At 34.3% G+C, this 26762-nt stretch overlaps 4 protein-coding genes across 4 annotated transcripts; 2 read left to right on the forward strand and 2 right to left on the reverse strand.

Moving 5' to 3' along the window:
• Nucleotides 1–957: 957 nt before the first annotated feature.
• On the reverse strand, nucleotides 958–5723 carry LOC134228405 (pseudouridine-5'-phosphatase-like). The gene is made up of 5 exons (XM_062710053.1): nucleotides 5657–5723; nucleotides 3089–3214; nucleotides 2811–2903; nucleotides 1855–2087; nucleotides 958–1390 (listed from the first exon to the last, which is right to left on the reverse strand). The coding sequence occupies exons 1-5, from the start codon at nucleotides 5718–5720 to the stop codon at nucleotides 1208–1210; spliced, it is 699 nt and encodes a 232-aa protein (XP_062566037.1). The 5' UTR covers nucleotides 5721–5723; the 3' UTR covers nucleotides 958–1207.
• A 202-nt stretch (nucleotides 5724–5925) lies between these two features.
• Nucleotides 5926–7645, forward strand: LOC134228406 (ankyrin repeat domain-containing protein 39-like). Its single transcript, XM_062710054.1, has 3 exons — nucleotides 5926–6142; nucleotides 6927–7130; nucleotides 7295–7645. The coding sequence occupies exons 1-3, from the start codon at nucleotides 5939–5941 to the stop codon at nucleotides 7451–7453; spliced, it is 567 nt and encodes a 188-aa protein (XP_062566038.1). The 5' UTR covers nucleotides 5926–5938; the 3' UTR covers nucleotides 7454–7645.
• A 7686-nt stretch (nucleotides 7646–15331) lies between these two features.
• LOC134228414 (uncharacterized) lies at nucleotides 15332–20417 on the reverse strand. Its single transcript, XM_062710064.1, has 5 exons — nucleotides 20314–20417; nucleotides 18742–18843; nucleotides 18020–18205; nucleotides 17280–17486; nucleotides 15332–15555 (listed from the first exon to the last, which is right to left on the reverse strand). Exons 2-5 carry the CDS (start codon nucleotides 18797–18799, stop codon nucleotides 15341–15343), a joined length of 666 nt encoding a protein of 221 aa, XP_062566048.1. The 5' UTR covers nucleotides 18800–18843; nucleotides 20314–20417; the 3' UTR covers nucleotides 15332–15340.
• A 154-nt stretch (nucleotides 20418–20571) lies between these two features.
• On the forward strand, nucleotides 20572–26544 carry LOC134228415 (ras-related GTP-binding protein A). The gene is made up of 8 exons (XM_062710065.1): nucleotides 20572–20707; nucleotides 22046–22145; nucleotides 22449–22515; nucleotides 22664–22886; nucleotides 23188–23283; nucleotides 23576–23698; nucleotides 25487–25694; nucleotides 25897–26544. Exons 1-8 carry the CDS (start codon nucleotides 20675–20677, stop codon nucleotides 25992–25994), a joined length of 948 nt encoding a protein of 315 aa, XP_062566049.1. The 5' UTR covers nucleotides 20572–20674; the 3' UTR covers nucleotides 25995–26544.
• Nucleotides 26545–26762: the final 218 nt, after the last annotated feature.

Here is a 26762-nt window from a genome sequence, read left to right on the forward strand (position 1 = left end):
AAGTCCATGTTTGCTATGGGAAATTCCAAATATGGGTTTCATCAAAATGTGAAACAAAAGGTGCACGATAGCCTTGCGTACAAAAAATTCTTTGAAGGCCCCTTTAGATATTAAGGGTTTAGGAGAAGTCAATCCTCAAGCTATTAAGTAATAGATGTTTTTGTTGTTAAGATATTATACCTTCCTCTATTTCAAATTTGTAAACCTATGTTATTACAAAAAAAAAACAAAAACAAAAAAAAACAACAACAAAAAAAAAACAATTCAAGTTCTGATTAAAAATTACAAAAGCTAAATGTTGATGTATTGTAGATACAAGAAAGTGAGTTTCTATTGGTGATTCATAAATAAAAACAAACATGCTGATACAGCACTACTTATGTTATAGGAATGTTTCTTTGATGTACCTAGTGCCTTCAATAACAAAAAAATGAAGAGAAATTTACCTCACATGACCTCATGAAAAATGTATAATAAATTATCTTTTTTTGTTTGAAGTATATCATGAGGTTCCGTATTCTCTGAAATTAAACAGGAAATTCCAACCTTTTCTTGCTTTGAAGTTTTTAAAAAGTTAATGGCAATTAAGGAAGTGAGTATAAGAGAAACTGCTTTCCTTTGTTTTTTTATCAACAAAGCACATTTAACACAATGTCTGGATAACTAATGTTCACTGACATGAATTTCTAAATTTATGTATAACTGGTAGGATGCAGCTCTTGTATGTAGAATGAATTTCTGAAAAAAAAAACTCATTCAAAAAGTAAAATTGTACTTTAAGCATTTGAATTATTGAAAATTGTCTGAGAAATTTCGCAGCAATATGTTAAGCTCTATTTTCCTCAGCTCTAATAAGTTTCAGAATGAAGGATGCATATATTTCCTGAATTGCCAAAATGATCAGCAGTTTGATCACAGAGAAATATACATTTTTATAAAATTGAGAGGGAAAAAACAAATAAATCAATGAAGCCATTGTTCATAAATGAAATTTCCATAACAATTATCAGTACATATATTGAACATAAAAAATAATCACTTTCATTCTTATGAAATCTTGAATATATCCACCAATATATGTATACTTATTATAAACTTATGGCACTAGTAACTAAATATTATCTTCCATTTTTATTCACTATTTTATTATTGAATTTGATAACTAGAAATGCTACTTTTAAATAACTACGTAGTTTGACTTTGTTGGTTAACTGTCAAATGGAGGCAGACCAAACATCTCGGGCTTGAATTCCTCTAGTGAGTCTAGCACCAGTGTAGCCATGTGTCTGTGTGTCTGTAGGTCTAATCCTCTGTGGGGTAACCACACACACTGCATCCCTGCTGCATGGGCTGCCTCCACACCATTAGGAGCATCCTCAAACACCAGCACCTAAGTAAACAAAAAGGAGCATCCTCAAACACCAAGACTTAAGTAAACAAAAAGGAGCATCCTCAAACACCAGCACCTAAGTAAACATAAAGGAGCATCCTCAAACACCAGCACCTAAGTAAACAAAAAGGAGCATCCTCAAACACCAAGACTTAAGTAAACATAAATGAGCATCCTGAAACACCAGCACCTAAGTAAAAATAAAGGAGCATACTCTAACACCAAGACCTAAGTAAACAAAAAAGAGCATCCTCAAACACCAAGACCTAAGTAACAAGAGATGTTTGTGAAATACTTATACCCCCCCCCCCCCCTCCCCAGAATAAGAAATTAAAGAGATTCTACTTTAAGAATGCAACATAAGAGAACCAAGTATATGCCCTCTCACATAAACTGACCACAATTTTTTTTCAGACTTTCTTTACACCATTATGAAATCATTATATTTTAAAGGATATCCTAACCTTACTGGGGTCGGGATTGTCAGGAAATCTTTTGGCAGCCAGTAAGAAGCAGTCTGGTGCTGGCTTGCCATGTTTACATTCGGGGTCATCTCCACTCAGAACACAGTGATGAAACAAAGAAAATAAATCTTTGTGATTGGATGTTTTCAGTTCAAAGCTATGTGTATGAGAACCAGTGGCAGTGGCAATAGGGACTCCATGTTTGTGTAAATGTCGGACTAGTCGTTCGGCTCCTGTAAAGAAATATATTAACATCAGTTGTTTTTTTATAATTATTGTGTTTTTAAAAGTTTGGTTGGAGCGAGTGTCAAAAAATAGCTTTTTAATTATATACAGTGAATCCTCAGATATCCGGACACCAGATATCCGAATGCTTCAGTATCCGGATGATTTTTCATTGGAATGAAATTTTTAAATGTAATTTTGTCTTGTTTAACTCGTGATTCAGATATCCGGATGCTTAACATATCCGGACAAATTGACTGGGAACCAGTGTCCGGATAAATGAGGGTCCACTGTACAAATAATATTTCGCAAATGTATTGAGGGATGAGGATAGAGTGAAGATTAGGTTATGATATACTCCTAGCTTTGACATAAGCAATTTGGTTAAAGCTGTAGGAGCAAGTCTTTTCCCGGAGTAAGTATAAGCCCTATCTGGACCTAGTAGGGAGTGAATTCCCCAAGGTTGGATCTGACCTCCATTTTCTATATGAGTTAATTTTCTAAAGCAGGTGCATTCTTAAGTAATCAGACTTGCTTTGACATTGATTTGGAGAATCCAGATTAACTGGAAATTAGTGTGAGATTTGCCTTACTTGTAGAAAACTTTCCGCAAGATGCCTTGTGATTTGTATGAAGTTGCCACAATAAGATAAATCTACTTCAATTTCTAAATTCAATGCAAACATTTGTTTATCACTGATTTTTTTTTTACAAAGAGACCAATACCTTACCTGGTAGTGCTTCAACAGAGGGAAACAATTTCTCTTGTTGTTGGTGGGCCATTTGTAGATATTGATCCACAGTCAGGGGTAAATCTAGGGCCTCTATAAAGCAAAAACATTGTTAGTTAAAGGACTGTCTTTTTATTTCATCTCCTTTTCTCATTAGAATATCAAGAAATAATCCATTTCCAATGGAAGTTAAGAAATTAAAAAAAATTCTTGAAGCAAAAATCTTACAAAGAATTGTAAGCTTTAGAAATCTTAACATTTATAATCATGTGACTTGCCTATAACAATGGCTGCTGATTCTGGCTCCTTCCTGCCCATCTGCTTGACTTTAAGGTCCATTGTAAATTTCTTCCCATACTGACCCACAATCCCTTCTACAATGTCAGTATACAAATGTTCTGTGTCTGGAAAAAAAAGATACACTGTAATGAATGGACTGTACATCTGAATATAAAAAAAATCCCACTTTAATACCTGAGGTTGATATAGGTTAAAAAAAATCAGTTGTTGAAAATACTCTGTGTCTGCATTTTTTTTTATTGTAGAAAAATTCTCAAGTAGGCTTGGACTTTCAGAATTAATAAGGCAAGACATGCTTTCCACACCCTCAGACAAATCTGAAATTCTAAAGCTCTTTCTATCAACAGCAAAATCAGGATTTTTAACACAAATGTGAAAGCAGTTCTCTTGTATGGTTCCAAGACCTGGAAAGTTACTAAAACAATAAACAGCTGATTACAGTCTTTTATCATCAAAAGTCTCCTCCATATCCTTAACATCAGATGGCCTGACACCATATTAAACAACATTTCTATGGGAGAGAACAAACCAAAATCTTATAGATATTGTCATCAAGAAGAGAAAATGGGATAGATAGGACAAACCTTATGCAAGCCCTCAAACAACACCACTAAATAAGCTCTGCATTGGAATCCACAAGGAAAGAGGAGGGTTGGGAGACCAAGGCAAACCTGAAAGAGATCTATAGAAATGGAAGCAAAAGCAGCTGAATTTACCTGGACCCAACTGAAAAGGATAGCCCAAAACAGAGTCTGATGTGGTTGCGGCCCTATGCTCCCCAAGGAGTGAACAGGAATAAGTCAAAGTAAGTTGGACTTTCAGTAAGGCGTGGCATTCTCGGTGCTACATAATTAGGGTCTGTCAAATGGCTAATAGATTCTCATTAGTTAAGAAATTATAACATCAGGAACTTTAAATTGATGTTGACAACAATGAGATGACTTAAGCCCACCTCTTTGCCGGACGAGACAAAGTTATTGGGCATTTGCCCCAATTTTCTATCCCATGTGTATTTCAACAGTGAATGAAAACTGTGTAAATTTCAGATGCTAATTATGTAACGTCGAAAATGCCACGCCTTACTGAAAGTCCAAGCTTACCTGAGAATTGTCCTAAGATGCTAGAGTATGAGCTTTTAAAAAACAGTTCAACTGTTTTATCCTGACCAATCCAAATCAAATATAAATTCAAAAATTTTTTTTTGTTGATGTTTGGCAGAATGTGGAAGTAATAGAAGAGGACAAAATTCAAACCCCATCCATGCCCCTGAATCTCCAGTCAGGTGATTTCCAAACTGAGTTATCTGGCCATCTGCAATAGAACCCCAAAGACCACCACATTCCTTGATCTTTAAAGGCCCTAACAGTTTCCGCCCCTGAACCCAAGCTCTTTCCAGGCACTGCCAGGTCTTTTACCTGTGACATATCCTGGTCAGGGCACCAAAGGTCTCAAGAGAGGAGAAAATATAATGGACAACACCAGATTTGAACCCAGGGCCTCAGGATAGTCAACTGTCGAATTGAGCTAATTGCCCAGAGGCATTGAGAAATCTGATCAAAATGGTTTCATATTCTTGCTTACATGATAAAAAAGTAGTAGGTCCATTGAATCACCAACCACTAATAAATCAGGTTGGATCATGTGTCATGGTGGAATAAACATCCCCTTTGGTGTTAGTTTGGAAATACTCTAGCAAAACAGATAAACCTATGAATTAGGGTTGCTCAAATACCACAGATAAAGTTAAAATACATTGAGCATTTAGAATATTTGAATGTGTTTTCAGAATAACCACAAGGCCTTATAAGCTTGTTTATTCGGACTTTTGCGCATTCGTTTGATAGATTTTTTCCTCAGTAATTTGGACCCACAATGCATCGCTTCGTACACAATAGCTAAAGCAACATTCTCACGAGAATAACAACAAAAGTTAAACGAATAATAAACTTGCCTTTATTTAATGAATATATGGCAGAAAAATAGTCAATAAAATGGTTCTTCATTAAAATCAGCCCTCTTCAGGCTTCAGTTTGGTAAAGCAACATGCATGCAACGTAGTGACAGACCGGAGAGCTACAGTACCACCCATGTAAGCTATACATTTATTGTGCACTAAAAGTTGTGCTTGGTTTTGGATTAAATCTTCCAAATTCTTACCTCAATTGCAAAAAAGCAAGCGCATTGGACTGGATTATCTTGCAAACCAAAATGGCAGTATAAATAGACAAAATTTTAGAATTAGATCTCAATTTCAGAGCCATGAGGGCTTTCATGGCTATTAACAACAATATAAAGGAATGTTTTGTTGTGGAAACAGTCATGAGTGAAAGAATATGTTAGGAACACATGGTTAGTAAAACTTTGAGAGGACAGTTTTAAATACATGGAGAAATAAATCGAGAAACAGCGCACTTTTTTGTGCGCAATAAATATACAGTTTTTTTCAGTGGGTGGCACTGTAGCTCTCCGGTCTATCAATATATATTATTTCGGAGAGCTACAGTTCTGCAGCTAAGTGTAAATAAACAAAATAATACGGTGAATACCTATTAAAACACCATCCACGTCAAACACAACATGTGTCACTGGTGTGATCATGGGCGCAGCCATTTTTTTAAAACAAAACACTTTCGATCCCGATGATAGTGTCGCGTAGAATTTTATTCGTAATATAATTATTCAACACTAATATCAAACTGTTTTTATATTAATATCATATATTTCATTGACTGATTTACAAACCACAATGTATAATTTTAAAAACGACCATAAACTATTTTATTCGGGATCGACATCCATTTTTTTTCTACTTTCACTTTGATCAAAACATGAACAATTTTTCCAGTGGACATGCACATAATTGCGGCGCGCACTCTTCTGGTGCTCCATCAGTGCATCAAACCCTAGATGAGATGGAGTTTGAGAGAGGAATTTGGTCAGCTGCCTTGAATGGAGATTATGTTGAAGTCCAGAAACATTTAGAGAAAGGAGAAAACGCAAACGTAACTGACAGCTCGGGCTACACAGCTCTGGTAATAGTTATTAATTTATATGAGGATTATTTCAAATATTTTAGGCATATACAATTTATGCTGATCTTTTTCTATCAAAATATATTGATTTGAAATTAATTTTGTAGAGTTGAAAGAGAGTGGCAAATGAATATAGTTTATACAATTTATTGTGGCGGTCAGCCGGGTTCGATCGCCGATGGCCAGATAGCTCAGTTGATAGAGCACCTGACCGGAGTTTCAGGGGGCCCGGGTTCGAATCCCGGTCTGGTCCGTTGCACTTTCTCCTTTCCTGTTAAGATTTGGTGCCGTGCCATGCCCTGGAATTGACAGGTGAAAGACCTGCCAGGGATGAGCCTGGGTTGGGGTCTTTGGAGGGCCAAAGACCTTTAAGGAGGGAGGAATGTGGCGGTCAGCCGGGTTCGATCGCCGGTGGCCAGATAGCTCAGTTGGAAAAGCACCTGACCAGAGCCTCAGGGGGCCCGGGTTCGAATCCCGGTGTGGTCCGTTGCATTTTCTCCTTTCCTGAATCATTATACATGATTATGATATAATCATATAGATGCATGATTTAAATACAGTAACATATTGTTGTGTGTCATTGATTTTACCATTCATTTAGAGAAAGTTAAAGAAATCAATCTATTTTGGCATCTGTTCACTGACTGTTCACATTGAATTGATATTAATTATTAACATGATTGATTAATTAATGCAGTATATGTGATTCATCAAAGTAAGCTGGTCCATATGGGTCTAATAAAAGTTTATATCAGCAAACGTACATTATTTCTGCAAATTTCAGCATTATGCCAGTAGAAACAATCACCTAAACATTTGTGAATTGTTGCTGAAATCAGGTGCTGATGTTAACTGTGTAACCAAATCAGGAGTTACCCCCCTTCATAGAGCTGCATACAGAGGAAACTTAGAGATATTACAATTATTACTTAAAAGAGGAGCGAGTCCTACATTACAGGATTGTGATGGGAAAACAGCACTCCATAAGGTAAATGTGTATACTTACAATGATTTATCATATTAAACTTTAGTCATGGTCATTTTGTCCTCTCCTGACAGACTGACTTAAACAACCAGACTCAAAACTCTTTTATCCTCCTGAAAACAAGTATTTTTTAACTCCATTAATGCAAATCTCATTATATTTGACAGGCAGTGGAAATGGAGAAGACTGATGCAGTGGATGTCCTTGTTAAACAGTTTCCAGACAGTGTATCTATAGTAGACAATAAAGGACAAGCTCCAATCTCTTATGTTAAGGACCCAAGTAGTCCACTGTACTCTAAACTAATGCACCAGAATCCGGGATAAATGGACACATTCTTCTTTGTATGCAGGCATTTGTCATGAGTTCAAGATGAGCTTTTCTTCCAAAAACCAAGCCCTAAGGTTACTTGATAGACAAATAGACATAGTAAACAAAGAAAAAAACTGTAAGAGTTTTTAAAAATAAATATTGATATCATGCAGTATTTTTCTTTTAAGAATAGTAAGATATGGTGATCAAATTTAAGCTCACCTGAGCCAAAGGCTCAAGTGAGCTTTTCTGATCAAAATTTGTCCGTTGTCTGTCGTCGTTGTAAACTTTTCACATTTTCATCTTCTTCTCAAGGTCCACTGTTCAACTAAACTAGCTACAAAGTATCCTTGGGAAAAGAGGATTCAAGTTTGTTTAAATGAAGGGCCACACCCTTTTCCAAGGGGATATAATTATGAATTAGAGAAAAATTAATGGCATTTTTAAACAATCTTCTTCTCAAGAACTACTGGGCCAGTAAAGATGAAACTCAAGTGGAATCATCCTCAGATAGTGTAGATTCAAATTTGCTCAAATCATGACCCCTGGGGGTAGGGCCAAAATGGCTGATCGAAGTTTTACATAAGAATATATAGGAAAAATCTTTAACAAGAGGCCCAAGGGCATTGAATCGCTCTTCTGATAAATTGTACAATCTATCACTTCTATTAGAAGCCTCCAACTCTCTTAGTATCATAAGACCCAAAATGCATCAACTTACAAAGTTTGATAATATTTAGCCAGTTAAGACTGATTTATTATAGTATAATTATAAAATACCATAAGTATCACAGTGACCTACCTTTTGATTGAAATTTTCTGAGGACTCAATATACATTAATTGACAAAGACTGATGATTCTAATTAAATAAGTAGGAGATATTCAAAAGTAGGTCATCATGACCTACTTTTGGTCAACATTCTCTGAAAACTCAAGATGCATCATCTGACAAAGTTTGACGATTCTAAGCCAATTAGTACCAGATATAATTAAATATAGCCATAAAATGTCAAAAGTAGGTCACAGTGACCTACTTTTTGGTCGACGTTCTCCAAAAACCCAAGGTGCCTAAACTGACAAAGTTTGATGATTCTAAGCTAATACATACCTGAGATATTCAAAAGTAGGTCACTGTGACCTACTTTTTGGTCGTCACTCTCCGAGAACCAAATATGCATCCACTCACAAAGTTTGATGATTCTAAGCCAATGAATACCTAAGATACTTAAATATAGCCATAAAATGTCGAAAGTAGGTCATCATGACCTACATTTTGGTGGACATTTTTCAAAGACCCAAGATGCATCTACTGACCAAGTTTGATGATCTTAGGTCTGAAGGTAATCAAAACATGCGTTTTAAACAATTGTCAGCAAAATTCAAAAAGTAGGTCACAGTGACCTACTTTTTCATAAATATGTTTTAAGGTCCCAAGATGCATCAAAGCACAAGATTTGATGATTCTAAACCTCCTTGCTTTGTCTGAAATAATGGAATTTAATGTTTTTAAAAGGATAAGTCATAAAGTTCAAAAAGTAGGTCACTGTGACCTACTTTTAAGTTGACATTGTTTGAGGATTCAAGATGCATCAACTGACAAAGTTTGATGATCATAGGCCTTAAAGTGTCCAAAACATGCCTTCAAATCAATTTGAAAACAAATCCCCGCAAAATTTAAAAAGTAGGTCACCGTTACCTACTTTTGAGTGCCTTTGGCTCAGAAGAGCTAAAAATCTTCTCAAGAACAATTGAGAAGACAGGAAAGATGAAACTTATGTGAAATTATCCTCAGGTAGTGTAGATTCAAGTTTGTTCAAATCATGACCCTGGGGGTAGGGTGGGGCCAAAATGGCCGATCAAAGTTTTACATAGGATTATGTAGGGAAACCTTTGAAAATCATCTTCTCAAGTACTTCAAAGCCATGCTTAGTGATATTTATATGGAATCATCCTCAGGTAGTGTAGATTATTGTTTGTTCAAATCATAACCCCCAGGGATAGGGTGGGGCCACATTGGGGGATCCAAGTTCTTCATTAAAAATATTTTTTAAAAATCTTCTCAAGAATAGCAAAGCCATGATTAGTGATACTAGTATTTATATGGAAGCATTCTCAGGTACTGTAGAATTAAATTTATTCAAATCATAATCCCCAAGGGTAGGGCGGGGCTACAATGGTGGATCAAAGTTTTACATAAAAAAGAAAGGGGAAAATCCCAAGAACAGAAAAGCTATGTTTAGTCATATTAGCATCCTCATGTATTGAAGATTTAAATTTGTTCAAATCATGGCCCTATGGGGTAGGGAGGGAAACAATGAGGAATCAAATTCAAATTATTACAAAGTAATATATAGGAACAAAATGTTTAAAAAGAAATCTTTTTATCAAGAACAGCAAAGTCATATGCTGTATTGATATGAAGGCATTCTCAAACAAGAGATGTTTGTAAAACACTTATGCCCCCCTCCCCCCAATTGGAATTTTTTTGCAAGTCCAAGGGGGCACAACTCTATCAAAAATGGCACGATTGTACCCAAAGCAGAACTTGACCTAGATATTCATGTGATTAATCTGTATATTTAAATTTCATCTCAGTATGTGCAACGGTTTAAAGAAAATGAACGGAAACTGCAAATAATTGAAATTTTTTCATTTTCCAGGGGCATCATTGTCAAAAATGGTTCATACCCAAAACAGAACTTGACCTAGATATTCATGTGATATATCTGTATACCAAATTTGATTTCAGTATTTGCAATGCATGGTTGCAAAGAAAATGAGCGGAAACTGCAAATAATTGAAATTTTTTCAAACTAAGGGGCATAACTGTGTCAAAAATGGTTTATATACCCAAAACAGAACTTAAAGTAGACATTTATGTGATATATCTGTATACCAAATTTGATTTCAGTATGTGCAACGGTTGCAAAGAAAATGAGCGGAAACTGCAAATAATTGAAATTTTTCCAAGTCCAAGGGGCATAACTCTGTCAAAAATGGTGCAATCGTACCCAAAACATAACTTGGCCTAGATATTCATGTGATATATCTGTATACCAAATTTGAATTCAGTATGTGCAACGGTTGCAAAGAAAATGAGCGGAAACTGCAAATAATTGAAATTTTTCCAAGTCCAAGGGGCATAACTCTGTCAAAAATGGTGCTACCCAAAACAGAACTTGGCCTAGATATTCATGTGAAATATCTGTATACCAAATTTCATTTCAGTATGGGCAACGGTTATGAAGAAAATGAACGGAAACTAAATGGACCGACAGTGGATGTCCTTGTTAAACAGTTTCCGACAGTGTTCCGACAGACAGCAGCAAAGCAATATGCCCTCCCTTCTTCGAAGGGGGGCATAATAATATTAAAATTCAAGCCCCCCCCCTCCACCTCAGTAAACTTTCAGTTCTGATCTGTGCTTTTCCTAGCTGGTGTGCTCAGGTGAGCGATGTGGCCCCTGGGCCTCTAGTTATTCAATCTTAGGAATGGACTAGAATTCAATATAGTTGAAAATAAAGTACTGAAAATTCAGTCTGCTCATCATTTGGGTATTTTTATCTTATAAATGAAGAGAAAATGGAGTTTATTTTCAACTTGGACTGGGTTATTTCACTGGACTGGAATGCATGGGATATTAAGCCCTTAAATGCACTTTCAGTAAGTGGTATCATTTTCCCAGGAATGCATTGTTACAACGCACTTTGAAAAATTACGCACTTTGAAAAATTTTTTCAAAGTGCGTTAAAATTTGGGGCCAAGCTAATGCACTTTGAAAAAAATTTTTTTTTCAAATTAGAGAAACCATATTAATGCACTTTGAAAAAAATGTAAAGATTGATCAATATTCCTTCAAATAATCGGTATGATAAATAACTGATCCTGGTTTGATAACTTTTTTATGATAAAGTCACTTTAGGACCTGAGATATTGACGTTTTAAATATTTAAGGTTTGATAAAATAAAAGGGAAAATTAAAGGGTCTTGAAAAAAAGAGTGACGATTGTTTATATTCATTAATTCGTTTCTTCTTCTTTTTTTAATTCAAGTCTTTGATAAGTAGATGTAAAGGTGTATAGGGGGCACTACAGAGGACAGCTTCAAGCAACTTAGCATTTATCATAATTAAAAGGGGCCAATTTGATTGTTCAAAACTATGAAAATTCTTTCTCTCTCATACGTTTTACTGTACTTAAAAATTTCTAGTTTTAATCTGTTTTAATTAACTCATTTATTATTGGAAGTTTTCAAGGTCATACCAGTTAGGTAAATACATAATTATATGAATGCTTTGAGTATAGCATAGACATAGTGACTGGACGAAGGGCCAGGGGAGGGGATGGGGGGCTAAGCCCCCAACTTATTTTGGAAAGATATATACATCGTGTAAGCATTGAAAATGCAGCGTACCCTTTTTAGGTTTATTGCTCCCCTCCCCCGTTTGTTACCGACACCTATGTATTGGAAAGATAAAGATTTGGACTGAATCTTAACCCGTCTTGTCCTCTTTTGACAGGAGTAAATCAATTCATTTTTGAGGTTTTTTAGGCTTAGTTTTTTGAAAGATAAAGACAAATAAAATCTTATATCAACTTAAAATATGAATTTTTTTTCAAGTGCGTTGAATGTCTCCATGGTAAAATATATTGAAGCCCTTACATGCACTTTCAATGCGTTGATTTATCATTTTCGCACAGAAAATGCAGTGCGTTGCCACAATGCATTATAACATTAAGTCATCATAAATCATTGTAAATATTTCAACATTGATAAATCGATGGAGTGATGACTTATATGACCCAAGTTGTTGTCAACTATTTCTGTAACTTTTGTAGTATGGAAAGGAGGAAGGAGTATCTTTCTTAATAAATACATATACATGTAAAATGAAAATGTGTGGTTGGACCTGGAATCAATGAACCTGGGACCCCTGCATTATACTAGTCAGGTGCTCTAACCACTGAGCTATCCTGGTTGATGTCCTCAATACAAATTCCTACACTTTGTTCGACTATTTCTGTAACTTTGTTTTTTTGTACTCAATTATCAAACTTTGCCTCCTACTGAAATGTTCGCATTTAAAAAAAAAAAATTATGAAATGTTAGTTTTTTTAATTATTTTTATTGAAAAAAGAAAATGGTCCAATTACAAAATAAAAATGTCTTGGTATTTGTACATAAATTGCATTGGGTAAAATGATATGTATGCATGAAAGATACAATATGCTTTTGATACCACACCAATTATACATCCCTATACATTAATAAAAGGGGTTATGAATTTAAATTAAATTTCCTTTATAATTTATAGGAAACTGCAAATGATTATCACTACATATGTCTTTAGAAATAAGTATTTTAAGTTAAAAAGTCAAGGATTGATTTCAAAATACAATGTTGCTTCACAGCATACATAGAAAATTTTAAATCATACATGTATCTACAGGTGATTTATTTAAGAAATATTTGAATTTCTATTTGTTTTTTCTGATTTGAAAGTTAGTCGGGTTGATTTCAAGTGAGAGGTCAGGAGCTTAGGAGGCATAATGTGCATGTTAATCTTGTGTGGCCATCTTTGTGTTTGACATCAGTGGGTAGGGATTTTTGAAATTTAAATAGGTGGCCTTGTATAATTTAAATCTATTTAATAGACTACATTTTTAAAATCTAAATTTACAATTTTACTTCACAAAGAAATGGAAATATAAGGAATACCTGTCTAGTTAGTAGAGTATGCCAGGGACATTAACAATAGTTGGAAGCGCCAGACTTGGACAGTGATTCCTCAGTTATTTTATCTGTTATAAAAAATGTTATTAAAAGCTACATCCAATGTATATGCAGTTCAGTTTAAACCAGTTAAGGGCTTCACATAAACATCTATAGTCACAGACATAGCAAAGCATGATAAAACTTAATACCTTCCTGGGTTGGGACACAATCAAAATATTCAAAGCTATTAAAAAATACAATAACAAATATTTGAAAAAATAACAGTAAAATACACCTATAATTGCATTTCAAAAGTTAAGAGTGTGTTGAGTCTATATATATATATGTACTAGTAACTCTTCCCATCTTTAAAGCAAGTAAAATGGGACAAGCTTATATAGGAAAAAAATTCTATTCTTATCACACTCTACAACATTTTTTCTTTAAAAATAAAGAAAGGAGGGACGGTAAATGGGAGCTTAATTTATACATTTAAAAAAAATCAGAAATCTCAGTGGTATATTTTTCATGTCTTACAGCAGTAAGAGGCCAAGGGCTATAAAAATTTTTACTGAATTGGTCTGTTTAGAGTCAAACAAGGTGCATCTGTTTTCTGAATTAAGTCAAAGAATTCAAAGAATTATTTATGATTGTCAAAATACTGTAGATTCCTAACTATACGAGTGGAATTAAATATCGCGTAAATTCGTGAGAAGCACCACTCGCAAATTAAAATTACTCTCTTTTATTTTAATGGTGCTTAAAATAATGTAAAATCTCTTGATCAACCATCCATTCGCGAATTATTATTCTCGCGATTTGACGCTGAAGAGCCAATTCACGATAATAAGTACTCACGAAAAATAAGGAATCTACAGTAATCCCTCCTCACAATGCCAGGGGTCCTGAGTCAACACGTTGCCGTTAGACCCTTAAATTGGCATATTTCATTCAATATTCGTGGGCTGACTGTAGCGACATCTTTTGGAAAAATTGCGAAACTTAATTTTTTTTTAATCTCTCAACCAATCACATAAAGACATTCTATGATAAACAACTTGTAACATGTGCATTTAAGGTGTCAGATGAATCCTTATCTAACTATTTTTTAAAGCATTAATCTGATTGGTGCTTCTCGATGAGAAGCAAGCCCACGGATATTGAATGAAATATGCCAGGGGTCTGACGGCAACGTGTTGACTCAGGACCCCTGGCTTGAAAGGATGAAAATAATCTGTTGAAGCTGAGATTCTATGCTTTTTACTTTGATTTACAAAATGAATTATTTTCATTATGGACTTAAATTTAATAAATGAATCATAATTAAAGAATATGTTAAACTATGCATCCTGCCCTCACCAAAAACTAAATTAAAAGGAAACAAAAAGATTGTCAGTAAAGTCACAGTTGGAGATTCTTTAACAGAATTGAAATGCACCTGTGTAGGATTCACAATAAAAACTTATGGCATTACACAGTCACTAGTAGAAAACAACCACCTGAAAGCACTAGATATTAAATCCTGTTAGCATAATACAGTCAAACCTCATTATCTCAAACTCAATAGGACCGAGAAAAACATTGAGATATCCGAGTATTCGAGATATCAGAGGTAAAATAGCTAGACAATAAGTGGTTGGGACTTCCAAATCACTTCCAAATCATGGTATTTGGGATAGCAGTGATTGAGATAATAAGGTTCAACTGTAGCTTGCCTGCACCAGTAACCAACAATCTATATACATGTAATACAAAATAGGAATGTTATGAGTATAAATCAAATACATGTACACAAGCATCATAGACAATTATCAAGTAAATTGATTTTTTTTTTACATGTACATAATGAAATGCAGAACAAAATGGTAGACTCAAAGCTGATGAAACATTAAATACATCACAACCTGAAGAAGAAAAATCACATAAAGTCAACCCTGCAAAAAAGAATCGTACACAAACTCTTACACAATAAAAATAAAATAAATTCTCTGTTGAAGCCGATTACAAAAAGTACATTGATATGTTCTCACAGACAATCTTCACATAATAACACAAGATATGCATAAAAATTAAAATAAAACTTTAAAATTTAAATTTGCTGCACATTAAATGTGGTAAACAAAATGTCCATGTATGACCAAGCACAAAGAAAAATTATGAATTTACAAGGTGTTAATTTCTATGTCTACATATGGACATCCCCCTCTTTAACATTGTATTTAGGAGCCGAGTTTTTGAAGTTTTTGTAATTAGCTGCGACATGTCGAATGTAACCTTTCCGCACTCCCCACGTGACCAGGCCAATCATGATTCCGATTCCAATGAGGCAAAATAACAGGGAAAGTCCTACGGTGAGCCCAATCTGTAGTGACCTATCCTTTTCTGGTGGGCTAGAAGATACTGAAAAAAGTTTTAGTACACATAATAAGGAGTAACTGGTAATGTATGTTTATATTTATTTAAGGAATCACTGTCTAGTTAGGAGAGTATACCAGGGCATCAACAATAGTGGGAAACATGGGCGAAGCCTGTTATGCTAAAATTATCCCAGGTTTCCCACTATTGTTGATGTCCCTGGCATACTCTCCTAACTAGACAGTGATTCCTTATATTTCCATTTTTACTTGAAATAAAAATCTTAAAATAAATCGAAATACCGTCTAATTTAGTAGGTTTGAAATGCACGAGGCCCCATCACGTCAAATTTTACTATAAAAAATACTGCAGAAGTACTTTTTTCCGCATGGTATTAATTTACACTATATACGCAGTCGCAAATTCTCCACGGAAATTTATCCAAGCGTAGTTAATATAAATGTAAGACATAGTGACAGTCTAGAAAATCCGCGTAATTTTCTACCCACAGATTAAACAGAAATTGAGATTCCGCAGAATTATGACCACGGGGAAAAAAGTACGTCTACAGCAGTCCCATAAAAACACGAAACAAATTTATTGATTATTTAGTTACCGTATTCAAATATCAACATTTACAAAATAAACAACAAAAGAATTTTAAATTATGATCAAAGCAATCTTGTTAACTTTAATTATATATGTGACCCAGATTTAAGTTGTCGGAAGAACAAACACGTGTATAGGCCCCAGGTCACTTCTCCGCCGCCATATTGAATGCAATGTTGCAGTAGATGAAACGGGAGTTGGTCAGCATGGTCAGGAAACAGATTTGTGTGGATGTTAAAAGAGGAAGTTAGTTGCTTAAGAAGTCGGATGGTAATGACTGAGGGACGATGTATGTATCAGATGATGGAGAGCAGATCTATGTGGCAATGCTGATTTCTCCACGTGGGTCAGATGGGCTGTTTACCATGTTTACGGAAGTGGGGTTCTCGGTCTCGTGAGGCCTCGGTGAAAGTGGACAGCGTTGCGCTAGTGACTTGCTTTTGATCCGAAGATGATTCATTATTTATTTTGTTTGTTAAAAGATATATTATATCTAATTGTTTAGTAAACAATTAAAAAAAAACATCTACTTTTCTTTAGTGTATTTATACGTCAGTGATATATACATGCAGGTTGACATTTGACCTTTCAGTAGTTATTTCAATAGAGAAATTTACATGCCACAGGAATCATGGAGAAACTAACAAGATTCACTTTCGTAGTGTTTATCATAGGGAAAACAATTGGAAATGGAAATATTGTGAAATCCCAACTTTTTGTGGGGGTGGGATGGGGATAAATTTTCATTGCTTTTGAGGTATGAAAAGACCCATGAACTCATGTCCACCATGAAATGTGAAATGTTACATGTACTCAACTATTCTAAATCCAAGAAATCAAATCCCCACAAACCAAGAGTCCCCCCCCACCAAACCACTAAAATTTGACTCCATGAAAATATGTGATTTTACAGTAATTAAAAAATAAGCACAGAAATTAGATATTATTGCAGTCTACCCTGACCAGCATTATGTATGCAGAAGAAAGTGAATAAGATGTAAATATTTCTCTTTTAATATGAGAATGACATCATAAATTAGCACACTTAAAATTTATTGCAGTCTTCCACTTCAAAAGATTATCATAATCATAAATTAATAAGTGCATTTGCAACAAGGCCTCTGATATGCATTCGTTATGTTAGCCAAAAGGCAATGTACCTTCTAAGGTTGAAAGCACTAGGTCACTAAATGAGTTATTGACTGGTTTTGTAACATTAGCGTGGTACTCCCAGCCTGTATTTGTGTGGATTAATCTTCCTGTAATTTCAAACTCGCCGGAGGCTGGGATGCGGTTACTGGTGGCCATATACATGGTGGACTTGGTGAACTGAATGGTGAAATTTGGAGCATTCAATAAATGTCCTCCTAAAAAATAAACACAAAGCTCAATTACTCAGAATCTGTTATATAAATCTTTAAGTTTACGACCTCATTCCAAAAAATAAATGAATATAAAATAAATGATATGAATTGAAACTCTGTGGTCATATCCTAAATGTTCCTAGTACATTCTATATTTCAGATGTCCATACTTTATAACTAGATGTCTTAGATGTTCATTCCTTCTATAAACCCCAATATAGTGTTCTAGATGTTCATGCCCTCTAATTTTTTGTCCTGTAAGTTCAAACCTTTGAATTTGATGTCCTCCATATGTATACTTTCTTGGTCATGGTTCTAGATCTTAATCTGTATTCTAGATGTCCATATTGTCTAACTTATGTTTTAGATGCTATCTACATTTATATTTTAGACGTTGATGATTTTCGACTCCTTGTCCCACATATACCTTAAGTTATACCCTTTCTCTCTGTATTTCTCTAATTATATAAGCTACACCCTTTCTCTCTGTAATTCTCTAAGCTACACCTTTTGTGTGTATTTTCTCTTGTTCATACCTTCTAATTCCATGCTTGTGTCAGGATCTGAAAAGCCAGCATACACAGTTCCTAGACCCTCTTTCACAACATGGTAGATGCTCATGCTACATTTAATCTTTTCTGTGTGTCCCTCTGTTTCATAGTAATACATGTAAGAGCCAAACCACCTTTGATTATCCACAAAAACATCCTTCCATGATGAACCTAAAAAGTAATTATGTACATGTTAAATCGAGAAAACATTCTGCAAAAAGATCATGTTTAATGTGCTTCTTTTTTTTTAAGTTTTAAGGACTCTACAAATGCATGTTTACTAGTGAAAAACAAACATTACAAAGAGTAGTTTACATCATTTAGCATGATGATTACTATTACAAATTAATAACCTAATACAAGAAATACTGAATACCAAATGCTTTGACATATGATAGAAGAAATGACAAATCTGGTGAAATTTATTCAAAAATATATGTTTTACCATTTAATTTTCGTACACATACCAGTATCAGAAAAGTCAAAATACTCTATATTTCAATCATTACTTAGGGCAGCTCTAAACAAGGCACACATACTACAGAGCTCTATTTTTGTTGCAGTTTTACACAATTAAGAGTTATCTGCTGTTAAAAACGTGGTCGAATAAATACTAGGATCTATATAAACTTAATAACATTTATATTATAATTTTTGACAAATTCCAAATAACCTTTATGTTTAGAGCTTCTTTAAATTCAGCTTACCCAAAATCTGAGGGAGGATACAGATCAAAAAGAGTAATGTTGATTCGGTGCTCCCCATCCTTCCTTACTTGTCTGTCAGAACAACTACCGGGATATCTTTACCTATCAGGGAAAAAAGAATATAATTATAACTTCATTATTGGATCCTTGGGCTATTGGGTCAAACATGTATTGGAACAATCAGAGTTAGATGTGCCATGAAAAATACAATACTCAATAAAGAATATACACAGAATCTGAAAGTACAAGGGAGAAAATTCAAAATGCAAAACAATGCTGTCTGCAATAACTTTTGGCTGCAGTTTTTGTTGCAAATAAAGGATGTCACTTTTTTGTTAAAACCTAAATCAACTGCTGACTGCAGTGAATTCGAATTCATTCAAAGAAATTACAGATCCTGTTATTCCTTGCTGTACATACATGTATTGTATGTGTACTTAAAATAGCGGGCTTCATATTTTAGCGGCTTTGGCGCAGATGAGGATGTTCTAATTCATGAATAATACCGCTAAGAATTCATTTATAAATAGAATATGTGGCATGCACATGCATAGCGCTAATTCATGATAACGCCAACAACTCCCTATCCATTCATTGCGCTAAATTTTGAATACGCCAAATCATGTACATGTACAGTATTTCTAATTACTTTCAGAACTGTACATTTGAAAATCATTAATTTTTTCACTTTTTATATTAGAGTAAAAAAGAACCTGTGATATATACATTGAGGACTGTCAACTGGTTACTTTATTTTGACATTCAAGTCCCTCCCTAGCTGCAGAACTGTAGCTCTCTGCTTGAGAAAATTTGAACAGATAAAGCAGAGCTACATATCTAACTGTTGTAACAACCTTTGATTTAACCCGCTGCTTTTTTTGTCGCTTGCTTCAGTACATATTATTTCTTTTAGCTTATGCTTTCCCCCACTTTCAGACCTTGTATCCAATAATTATAGATAGTTTTCGATAGGCCTGAATTTAGCGAAAGTTACCTCCCGTTAGCCGCCATATTGGAGGTCGACTCAGTGATTTTCCCTCTTTGTCTTACCAAGTTTAAGAAAATATAGCAGAAATATTTGGTGGAAAATCTTTATAAAATAATTTTTTTTAAATAAAGGAGGCTTCCAAAAATTTATATACTTCAGAAAAATAATGATTTCTAATTCAAAATAGCAAATATAAAAATTTTAAATTGGTTGAACAATGAAGGAATATGAGCATTTGGACCTCCAGTATGGCGGCCAACGGGAAGTAACTCTTGGTCAATCGAAAACTATCTATTGACATACTTTACTCTTCTTAAAAACAAAGTAATATTCACTGCACCAAAGTGCAACTTTTCCAAATGCTAGGAAAAAATGCAAATTTAAGAAAAAGTATAACAAATAGTCTAATAAAGCTATATAGCTTTTCAAGCTTTACAACTATAAATCAAGAAATAAAAGTGTGCCATACCTGTTGAGATTTGTTATTTTGGTAGTTAAACTGTTAAACAGTTAAGATAAGCTGTACAGTGGCAAAGAAATATATATCGATATAGAATAGGAGTCAGTGTTAAGAGAATATTTACCAAATTAAGTAGTCTACAGCTTTACATCTTGAGTTCAAAAAGTGTCAGTCTAAATTAATCTAAAGACTAAACCGAAACCGTGCAGGTGCACTGCGGAAGTAAACAATCAACATTATTTACCTCGTTCCTGTTATTTAAAAAAAATAAAATAAATAGATAAAAAGTAATATTCCATTTGCTTGTTATTCAAACCAACAATTCATAATTATTTTTTCACATGTTGACAGAATGACATTATAGTCCCATAGTTTTACACCCCTTATATTCAGCAGTAAATATCATGTGATCCGAAAGTTGAGTCAGAAAGTTGTTGACATTTCTAAAATATTTTTTATGCTGGTACTTTATTAAACATTCAACCATGTCGAAGGCGCCAACAAAAATGAAGAAGAAGGTAGGTTACTTAAAACTTTGTATTAAGTATAAAAGTTCATAGTCCTAGTCAAATGTGTTGAGGCAACAGTTCGAGTTATCTCTGCTTTACTTTTTTAATTACTACGCCAAACTAATCTTCTACAGACAGATAGACAGGTGTAGACAGTCTTGTGGTGTTAAAGATGTCAAATTTTAAGTCAATGCAAATCTACATATATTTTTATTACATATAAGTTATAAAATTATCAGTTAATCTTCATTGTTGCATGCTCATTACAATATCATATGCATATGGCTAATTACTAAGGTGATCCCTTGTTTAGTTAAGCTCTTTGGTTGTGCAAACTAGAGAGCTACAGATCCAAGCATTAAGCTGCAGAACTGTAGCTCTCTGCTCGAGGAAATTTGGACAGATAAAGTAGAGAGGTACAGCTCGATCCAAGCATTCATTGTAAAAACACTGATTTTTTTGTTGCTCACTTTGGGTATTATTTCTTGTATTTTATGCTTTTCTCAGCTTTAGAAATGACATCTAATAATATTAAACATATATCTAACTCGATAATTCAACAAAAAACCGTTTGTGCATGGTTATACAGATGTCGAAATGGAACTCTTGTAAACCAACACTACAAAACTATAAAACAGGACCGTGTTTCGGACTGTTCAAAGGTAAATAAAGTTTCAAAAATAAGAGTTAAATATATTTTTAATTATTGGATACCATTGTAAAAGGAAGAGAAAGCATTAACTACAAGAAATAATACTGTAAATGAGCGACAAAACATTGGCGGCATAATTCGAAGGTTTTTATAATGCTTGAATCTGTAGCTCTCTACTTTATCTGTCCCAATCTTCTCAGGCAGAGGGCTTATACAGTTCTGCAGCTATGTTAAAACCAAGTTAAAGCCAAATGTCTTTTGGTTTCACTTTTTCTAACACACTTTTCATATCTTGTATTACCATTGTTTGAGTGGGTATACATAAATACAAATGATACAAAAAACAATTTAATACTGGAAACACGCTATTAAAAAAAACAGGACTGTAAATGAAAGAATTTTAACCATGCTTAGATTTGCAGCACTTTGGTTCGTCTGTTCAAAGTTTCACCATCAGAGAAATTATATAGTTCTGCACTAGTTCTCTTTCATAGAACAAACTGATGAATTTCTCCACCTGTAAGTGTAATGACACATAATATCCCAGTTTTGTTGCCATCCCCCTCGATGTCTTGTTAAGGGAAGAATCTCAAACCCCGTTCTTCTTTTTTAATGTCCCAAGTTATAAATCAGTTCTGAGTTCCAAGGGACAACCCTGATTCTAATCACTAAATATTCAGTTTTGTAAATGACAGGTGCTGCTAATGGGTAAAAGTGGATCAGGGAAAACCAGCATGAGGTCCATTATTTTTGCCAATTATATTGCAAGGGACACAAGAAGACTAGGAGCAACAAGTATGTGAGATCTCTAATACTTGTAGCTTTGTGTAAACTTTTCAATTCATGTTAACACTAAGTCACTTTTGAGAAATCATATGTGCAAACTATTAAGTTTTGACATTAGTCTAATTGTCACATTTAAGTTGTTTGACAGTTTGAATGTTTAATAGCAAACATGATAATATCTTATATAAAATGAATAGATTTATATGCACTGAATTTGAAAGTAATAATTTGAAGTAGGTAACAAAAATTGTCATCATATTTATTAAACATATACCGTGTACTTATTTCAACTAAAGTGTTTTTTTTTTTCAGTTGATGTGGAACATTCACATGTACGTTTCCTGGGAAACCTTGTCCTAAATCTTTGGGACTGTGGAGGGTAAGCTTTTAGTTATAAAATTGAAATTTGCATACTCTTTTAATTCACAGTAAGGACTCACAATATAGTAACCAAATAAATATTAAATCAAAGTGAAGTACCAGTACCTGATACATTACATGAGCTCTCTATTTAACTGTGTTTTCAGACAGGAAGCATTCATGGAGAACTATTTTGCGAGTCAGAGAGACAACATTTTCCGTAACGTGGAGGTCCTGATCTACGTGTTTGACGTGGAGAGTCGGGAGCTGGAGAAGGACATGCATTACTATCAGTCCTGTCTAGAGGCCATTCTACAGAACTCGCCCGATGCCAAGGTCTTCTGTCTCGTCCACAAAATGGACCTCGTGCAGGACGATCAGAGAGATATGGTACAAATCTTTTTTAATGTTTGGCTCACCTTAGCAGATAGTTAAAGTGAACTTTTCTGATTCAAATTTTAAAACTTTCAGAGACACGCGAGTCTCTGCTATAATATATATTTAAATTTTTCTTAAAATATTACTGTAATATTGCAAAAAAATAAAATTAACATGATAGAATTACTGGTAGTATTATTAGAAATAGAGAGGTCTGTTTATAATTTTAAGATCAAGAGTCTGTTTACACACATTTCCTAAAAATATATACTTGTGTTACTGCAGACATTTTACATTATTTTATTGATTTCAGATATTCAGAGAAAGAGAAGAGGATCTAAAGAGATTATCAAAACCACTGGATTGTACTTGTTTTGCTACATCTATCTGGGATGAAACTCTGTATAAGGTATTGTTAGACTGAAGAGTGTCTAATACTGAAGGAAATTGTAACGTGTAAAGGGTTTTAAGCAGTAACTATATAAATAGTTTTCAAAGGACTATATGTGCATTAAAAGTTTCAAGTAGTGAATTATTTAGTGAAATGATATATAATAGAGCTAAACAGACATGCTGGGCAATTCCTTAAGTATCACTATTGCAGACAGCATAATTAAAACACCTTTTCAAATATTGTTCAAAGAATTGACATGATAAAGATTTTGAATAGACAACAACTGAACTTTTTTCCACCTTTTCAGGCCTGGTCTAACATTGTTTATCAGCTGATTCCTAATGTTCAGCAGTTAGAAGCCAACCTGACCAATTTTGCCAACATAATCGAGGCAGACGAAGTCCTCCTGTTTGAAAGGGCAACATTCCTGGTAGGGAGCTACTTTATTTCAAGATTCTTTATGTTTTCATATGTTTGCATACATGTATGTGTGTCCTGTACAAGTAGTGCTATAAATATTACATTTCCTTAATACCTTATCCCTTCGGTCTTCCCACGATTCTGTGTACATTAAAGCAATATGAGCTGCATTTTTGAAAATTTTATTTTGCTGTTGAAATGTGTTATTATGATAAAGTTGTATGTAACTTAAAACTTTATGATCTTGTACACTATACATTAGTTGATGTACCCAACATTTACATGTACAGTATATGCATATAGCACATTGTAGGATAATGAGTAAACTGCAATGTAAACAGTCATAGAATAGGAATGAAAATAAATGTTTATGCATTATTACACTATATTACAAACAGCAAAGTCATAGTAAAAATGTAATGTCTAACTTTTGCCATGTATTGATGCATTCCTCTCTCAGTCATGCACTAAATGCCTGCACTAAATGTCAAAACAATGTTTTGTTAAAACCGATTTTTGGCAAATTGCCAAGTTGAAGCTGTACACACATACATTTACAGCATACAGTACTTTTTTAAGTCACCTGAGTAAATTGCTATCTGTTTTTGTCAGATGTCGTCTGTGTCGTGTGTTAACATTTGAACATTTTCAGCATCTTCTCTGCAACCACTCAACCAATTTCAACCAATTGGGCTTAAAGCATTTAAGTGTGAAAGGGAACACAAATTGCGAATTTCATGGTCCCTGCCCCCTTTGGCCTGAGGGGTGGGTCCAAAACTGCTAAAATTAATGCTATCTTTAAAAAGCCTCTTTTTTACTCCTGGACATCAAGCAGTTAAACTGTTGGCATGATTGTAATCATCATTGAGTCCTCTACCAATACTGTGAAATTCATGGCTTCAGTGTCAGGGGTTCTAGTATTAGGACAGGGCTCAAAAGATTGTGAATTTCATGGCCCCAGGGTCAGGGTGTCTGGTGTTAGGGCGAGGCTCTATTGACTATATAGTGAAAATGCATAAATTCTTTAAAATCTTCTCCTCTGCTCCTCGATATTAAACCAATGAACTATGTACATAGTTATTATGATGAGGAAGGATCACTCTTCCACACTCTTTCACAATTTTGTGAATTTCAGGGCCCCTGGGTCGGGGATATTGGTGTTAGGGTGGGGCTCAAATGATTATACAGTGAATAAGCATGAATGCTTTGAAAATCTTTTCCTTTGCTCCTGGGTATTTTGCCAGTGATCGAAGTACATACACCTGTATTTATGATGAAGAAAGATGCCTCTTCCAAAATGATTTATTCATGGCCAGGGGTAAAGGGGGGCTACATAGTCTGAAAATAAATTTAATGCTTTAAAGTCAGCTCCTCGATGTTAATCAAACATTTATGATGAAATAAAATTTATTATGAAATTTTAAAGAATTTGAAATATGAGGCCCCAGGGTCAGTGGTTCCTGTGGGGTAGGGTGCACAACTGGTTATAAAGTGGAAATCCAATTTCTCTTTGTTAATCTGATTTACCTCTGGGTATTAAGTAACCACAGTAAGCATGCTAAGTGTATAAATGTAGTTATGAAAAGCAATGGTTCTTCTTTCAAGATTGTCAATTTCATGGCCTCTGGTTTAAAACACGAACCAAATTCAGTTGTTGGAAAGTTGTTACATGATACTCAAGTGACCTATAAGGCCCATGGGTCTCTTGTTTTTTTTCCTCAATGTTTATAAATTTTCAGTTTTCTAGTACAGTACATTGTGTTAAATTTTATAGTCTTCTGAATGTTTAATTTTGCAGGTAATTTCTCACTGCGAGAGAAAACACCACCCTGACCTCCACAGGTTTGAGAAGATCAGTAACATCATTAAGCAGTTTAAACTAAGCTGTAGCAAACTAGCAGCCACATTTCAGGGAATGGAAGTCAGCAATAAGAATTTCTCGGCGTACATCGACGTCTTTACATCCAACACCTATGTAATGGTAGTCATGTCAGATCCCACTATACGTGAGTGTTACCTTGATTCTTACTTTGAAGTTTGCAAACCAAACACTGTAAGTTATGAATAAAACAAACAATCAAAAAAGTATTCTTGTCTTTATATCACTTGTTATTGAAAATTTTCTGGAAGAGTTATTTCCCTTTGTAGCTCTCTTTAAATTAAAGGTTTCAATGAAATATTATTCATGAATACATATTTTATTTTCAGCTTCAGCAGCAACACTTATCAACATTAAAAATGCCAGGAAACATTTTGAGAAATTAGAAAGGGTTGATGCTGGACATTCCTCAATAGCCTCAAGATAGGGAAGAGGAAGAGGAATTCCTAATGTAAAAACTGGTCATACACTCAGACTGACCCAGTGCCAATGAACCGCTACCAAAGTGTTAAAACTGTTAAGACTTCTGATAAACTAACTAGGCATGTAAGGTGCATACATGCTGTCTATATCAGGATAAACAAATTCTACTAACAGGGTGATCTTATACAAATGAGATATAAACATAAAGGTATACTGCTAGAAAGGTCGAGAGGTAAGCTGCTGTTATTGTGAATGAATGTGTTGTTGTCTGTCTCTGTTTTTTTTCTTTCTTGCTGGTATTTTTGAGTTACGGAAAACTGCACCTGTAGGTGTATAATTCATTTTTTTTTTACATGTACTTAAATAGACTGACTTGCATTTTCTGTATTTCATGTACACATGTAATATATGACATTACCATGGATTGGTTACAACTCAGTGTTATTGTAAATTGTTGTTTTGATGTAAAGAAGAACATTTAAGACATATTGTGTATTGGAATCATGTTTTTAAACCAGTGTCTGTTAAGCTGCATTAAAATTATTTAAATGTGATTATCATGTTGTCATTGCTCTCCATATTAGTATTCCCATGGTCACTACAACTAGAATGACTGTAAGTTTATAATTGCTAGCTTGTTGCATTGTTCATTAGTTTTTAGCTCACCTGAGCCGAAGGCTCAAGTGAGCTTTTCTGATCACATTTTGTCCGTTGTCCGTCAGTCCGTCTGTCTGTCCGTCTGTAAACTTTTCACATTTTCGCTTCTTCTCAA

This window comes from Saccostrea cucullata, unplaced genomic scaffold, assembly GCF_032062105.1.
Source record: "Saccostrea cucullata isolate Sc308-1 unplaced genomic scaffold, CSIRO_AGI_Scuc_v1 ctg333, whole genome shotgun sequence".
Taxonomy (NCBI): Eukaryota; Metazoa; Mollusca; class Bivalvia; order Ostreida; family Ostreidae; genus Saccostrea; species Saccostrea cuccullata.

Coding starts and splice junctions, on each gene's coding strand:
- LOC134228415 (XM_062710065.1), top strand. CDS start 20,675: ATGTCGAAGGCGCCAACAAAAATGAAGAAGAAG. Junction 20,708..22,045: donor CAACAAAAATGAAGAAGAAG/GTAGGTTACTTA, acceptor TGTAAATGACAG/GTGCTGCTAATGGGTAAAAG. Junction 23,699..25,486: donor TTGAAAGGGCAACATTCCTG/GTAGGGAGCTAC, acceptor TTAATTTTGCAG/GTAATTTCTCACTGCGAGAG.
- LOC134228406 (XM_062710054.1), top strand. CDS start 5,939: ATGAACAATTTTTCCAGTGGACATGCACATAATTGCGGCGCGCACTCT. Junction 6,143..6,926: donor GCTCGGGCTACACAGCTCTG/GTAATAGTTATT, acceptor TGCAAATTTCAG/CATTATGCCAGTAGAAACAA. Junction 7,131..7,294: donor GGAAAACAGCACTCCATAAG/GTAAATGTGTAT, acceptor TATATTTGACAG/GCAGTGGAAATGGAGAAGAC.
- LOC134228414 (XM_062710064.1), bottom strand. CDS start 18,799: ATGGGGAGCACCGAATCAACATTACTCTTTTTGATCTGTATCCTCCCT. Junction 18,206..18,741: donor TATCCTCCCTCAGATTTTGG/GTAAGCTGAATT, acceptor ATTACTTTTTAG/GTTCATCATGGAAGGATGTT. Junction 17,487..18,019: donor CACAAGCATGGAATTAGAAG/GTATGAACAAGA, acceptor TTTATTTTTTAG/GAGGACATTTATTGAATGCT.
- LOC134228405 (XM_062710053.1), bottom strand. CDS start 5,720: ATGGCTGCGCCCATGATCACACCAGTGACACATGTTGTGTTTGACGTG. Junction 2,088..2,810: donor CTCTGTTGAAGCACTACCAG/GTAAGGTATTGG, acceptor ATTTCTTTACAG/GAGCCGAACGACTAGTCCGA. Junction 1,391..1,854: donor ACAATCCCGACCCCAGTAAG/GTTAGGATATCC, acceptor TTGTTTACTTAG/GTGCTGGTGTTTGAGGATGC.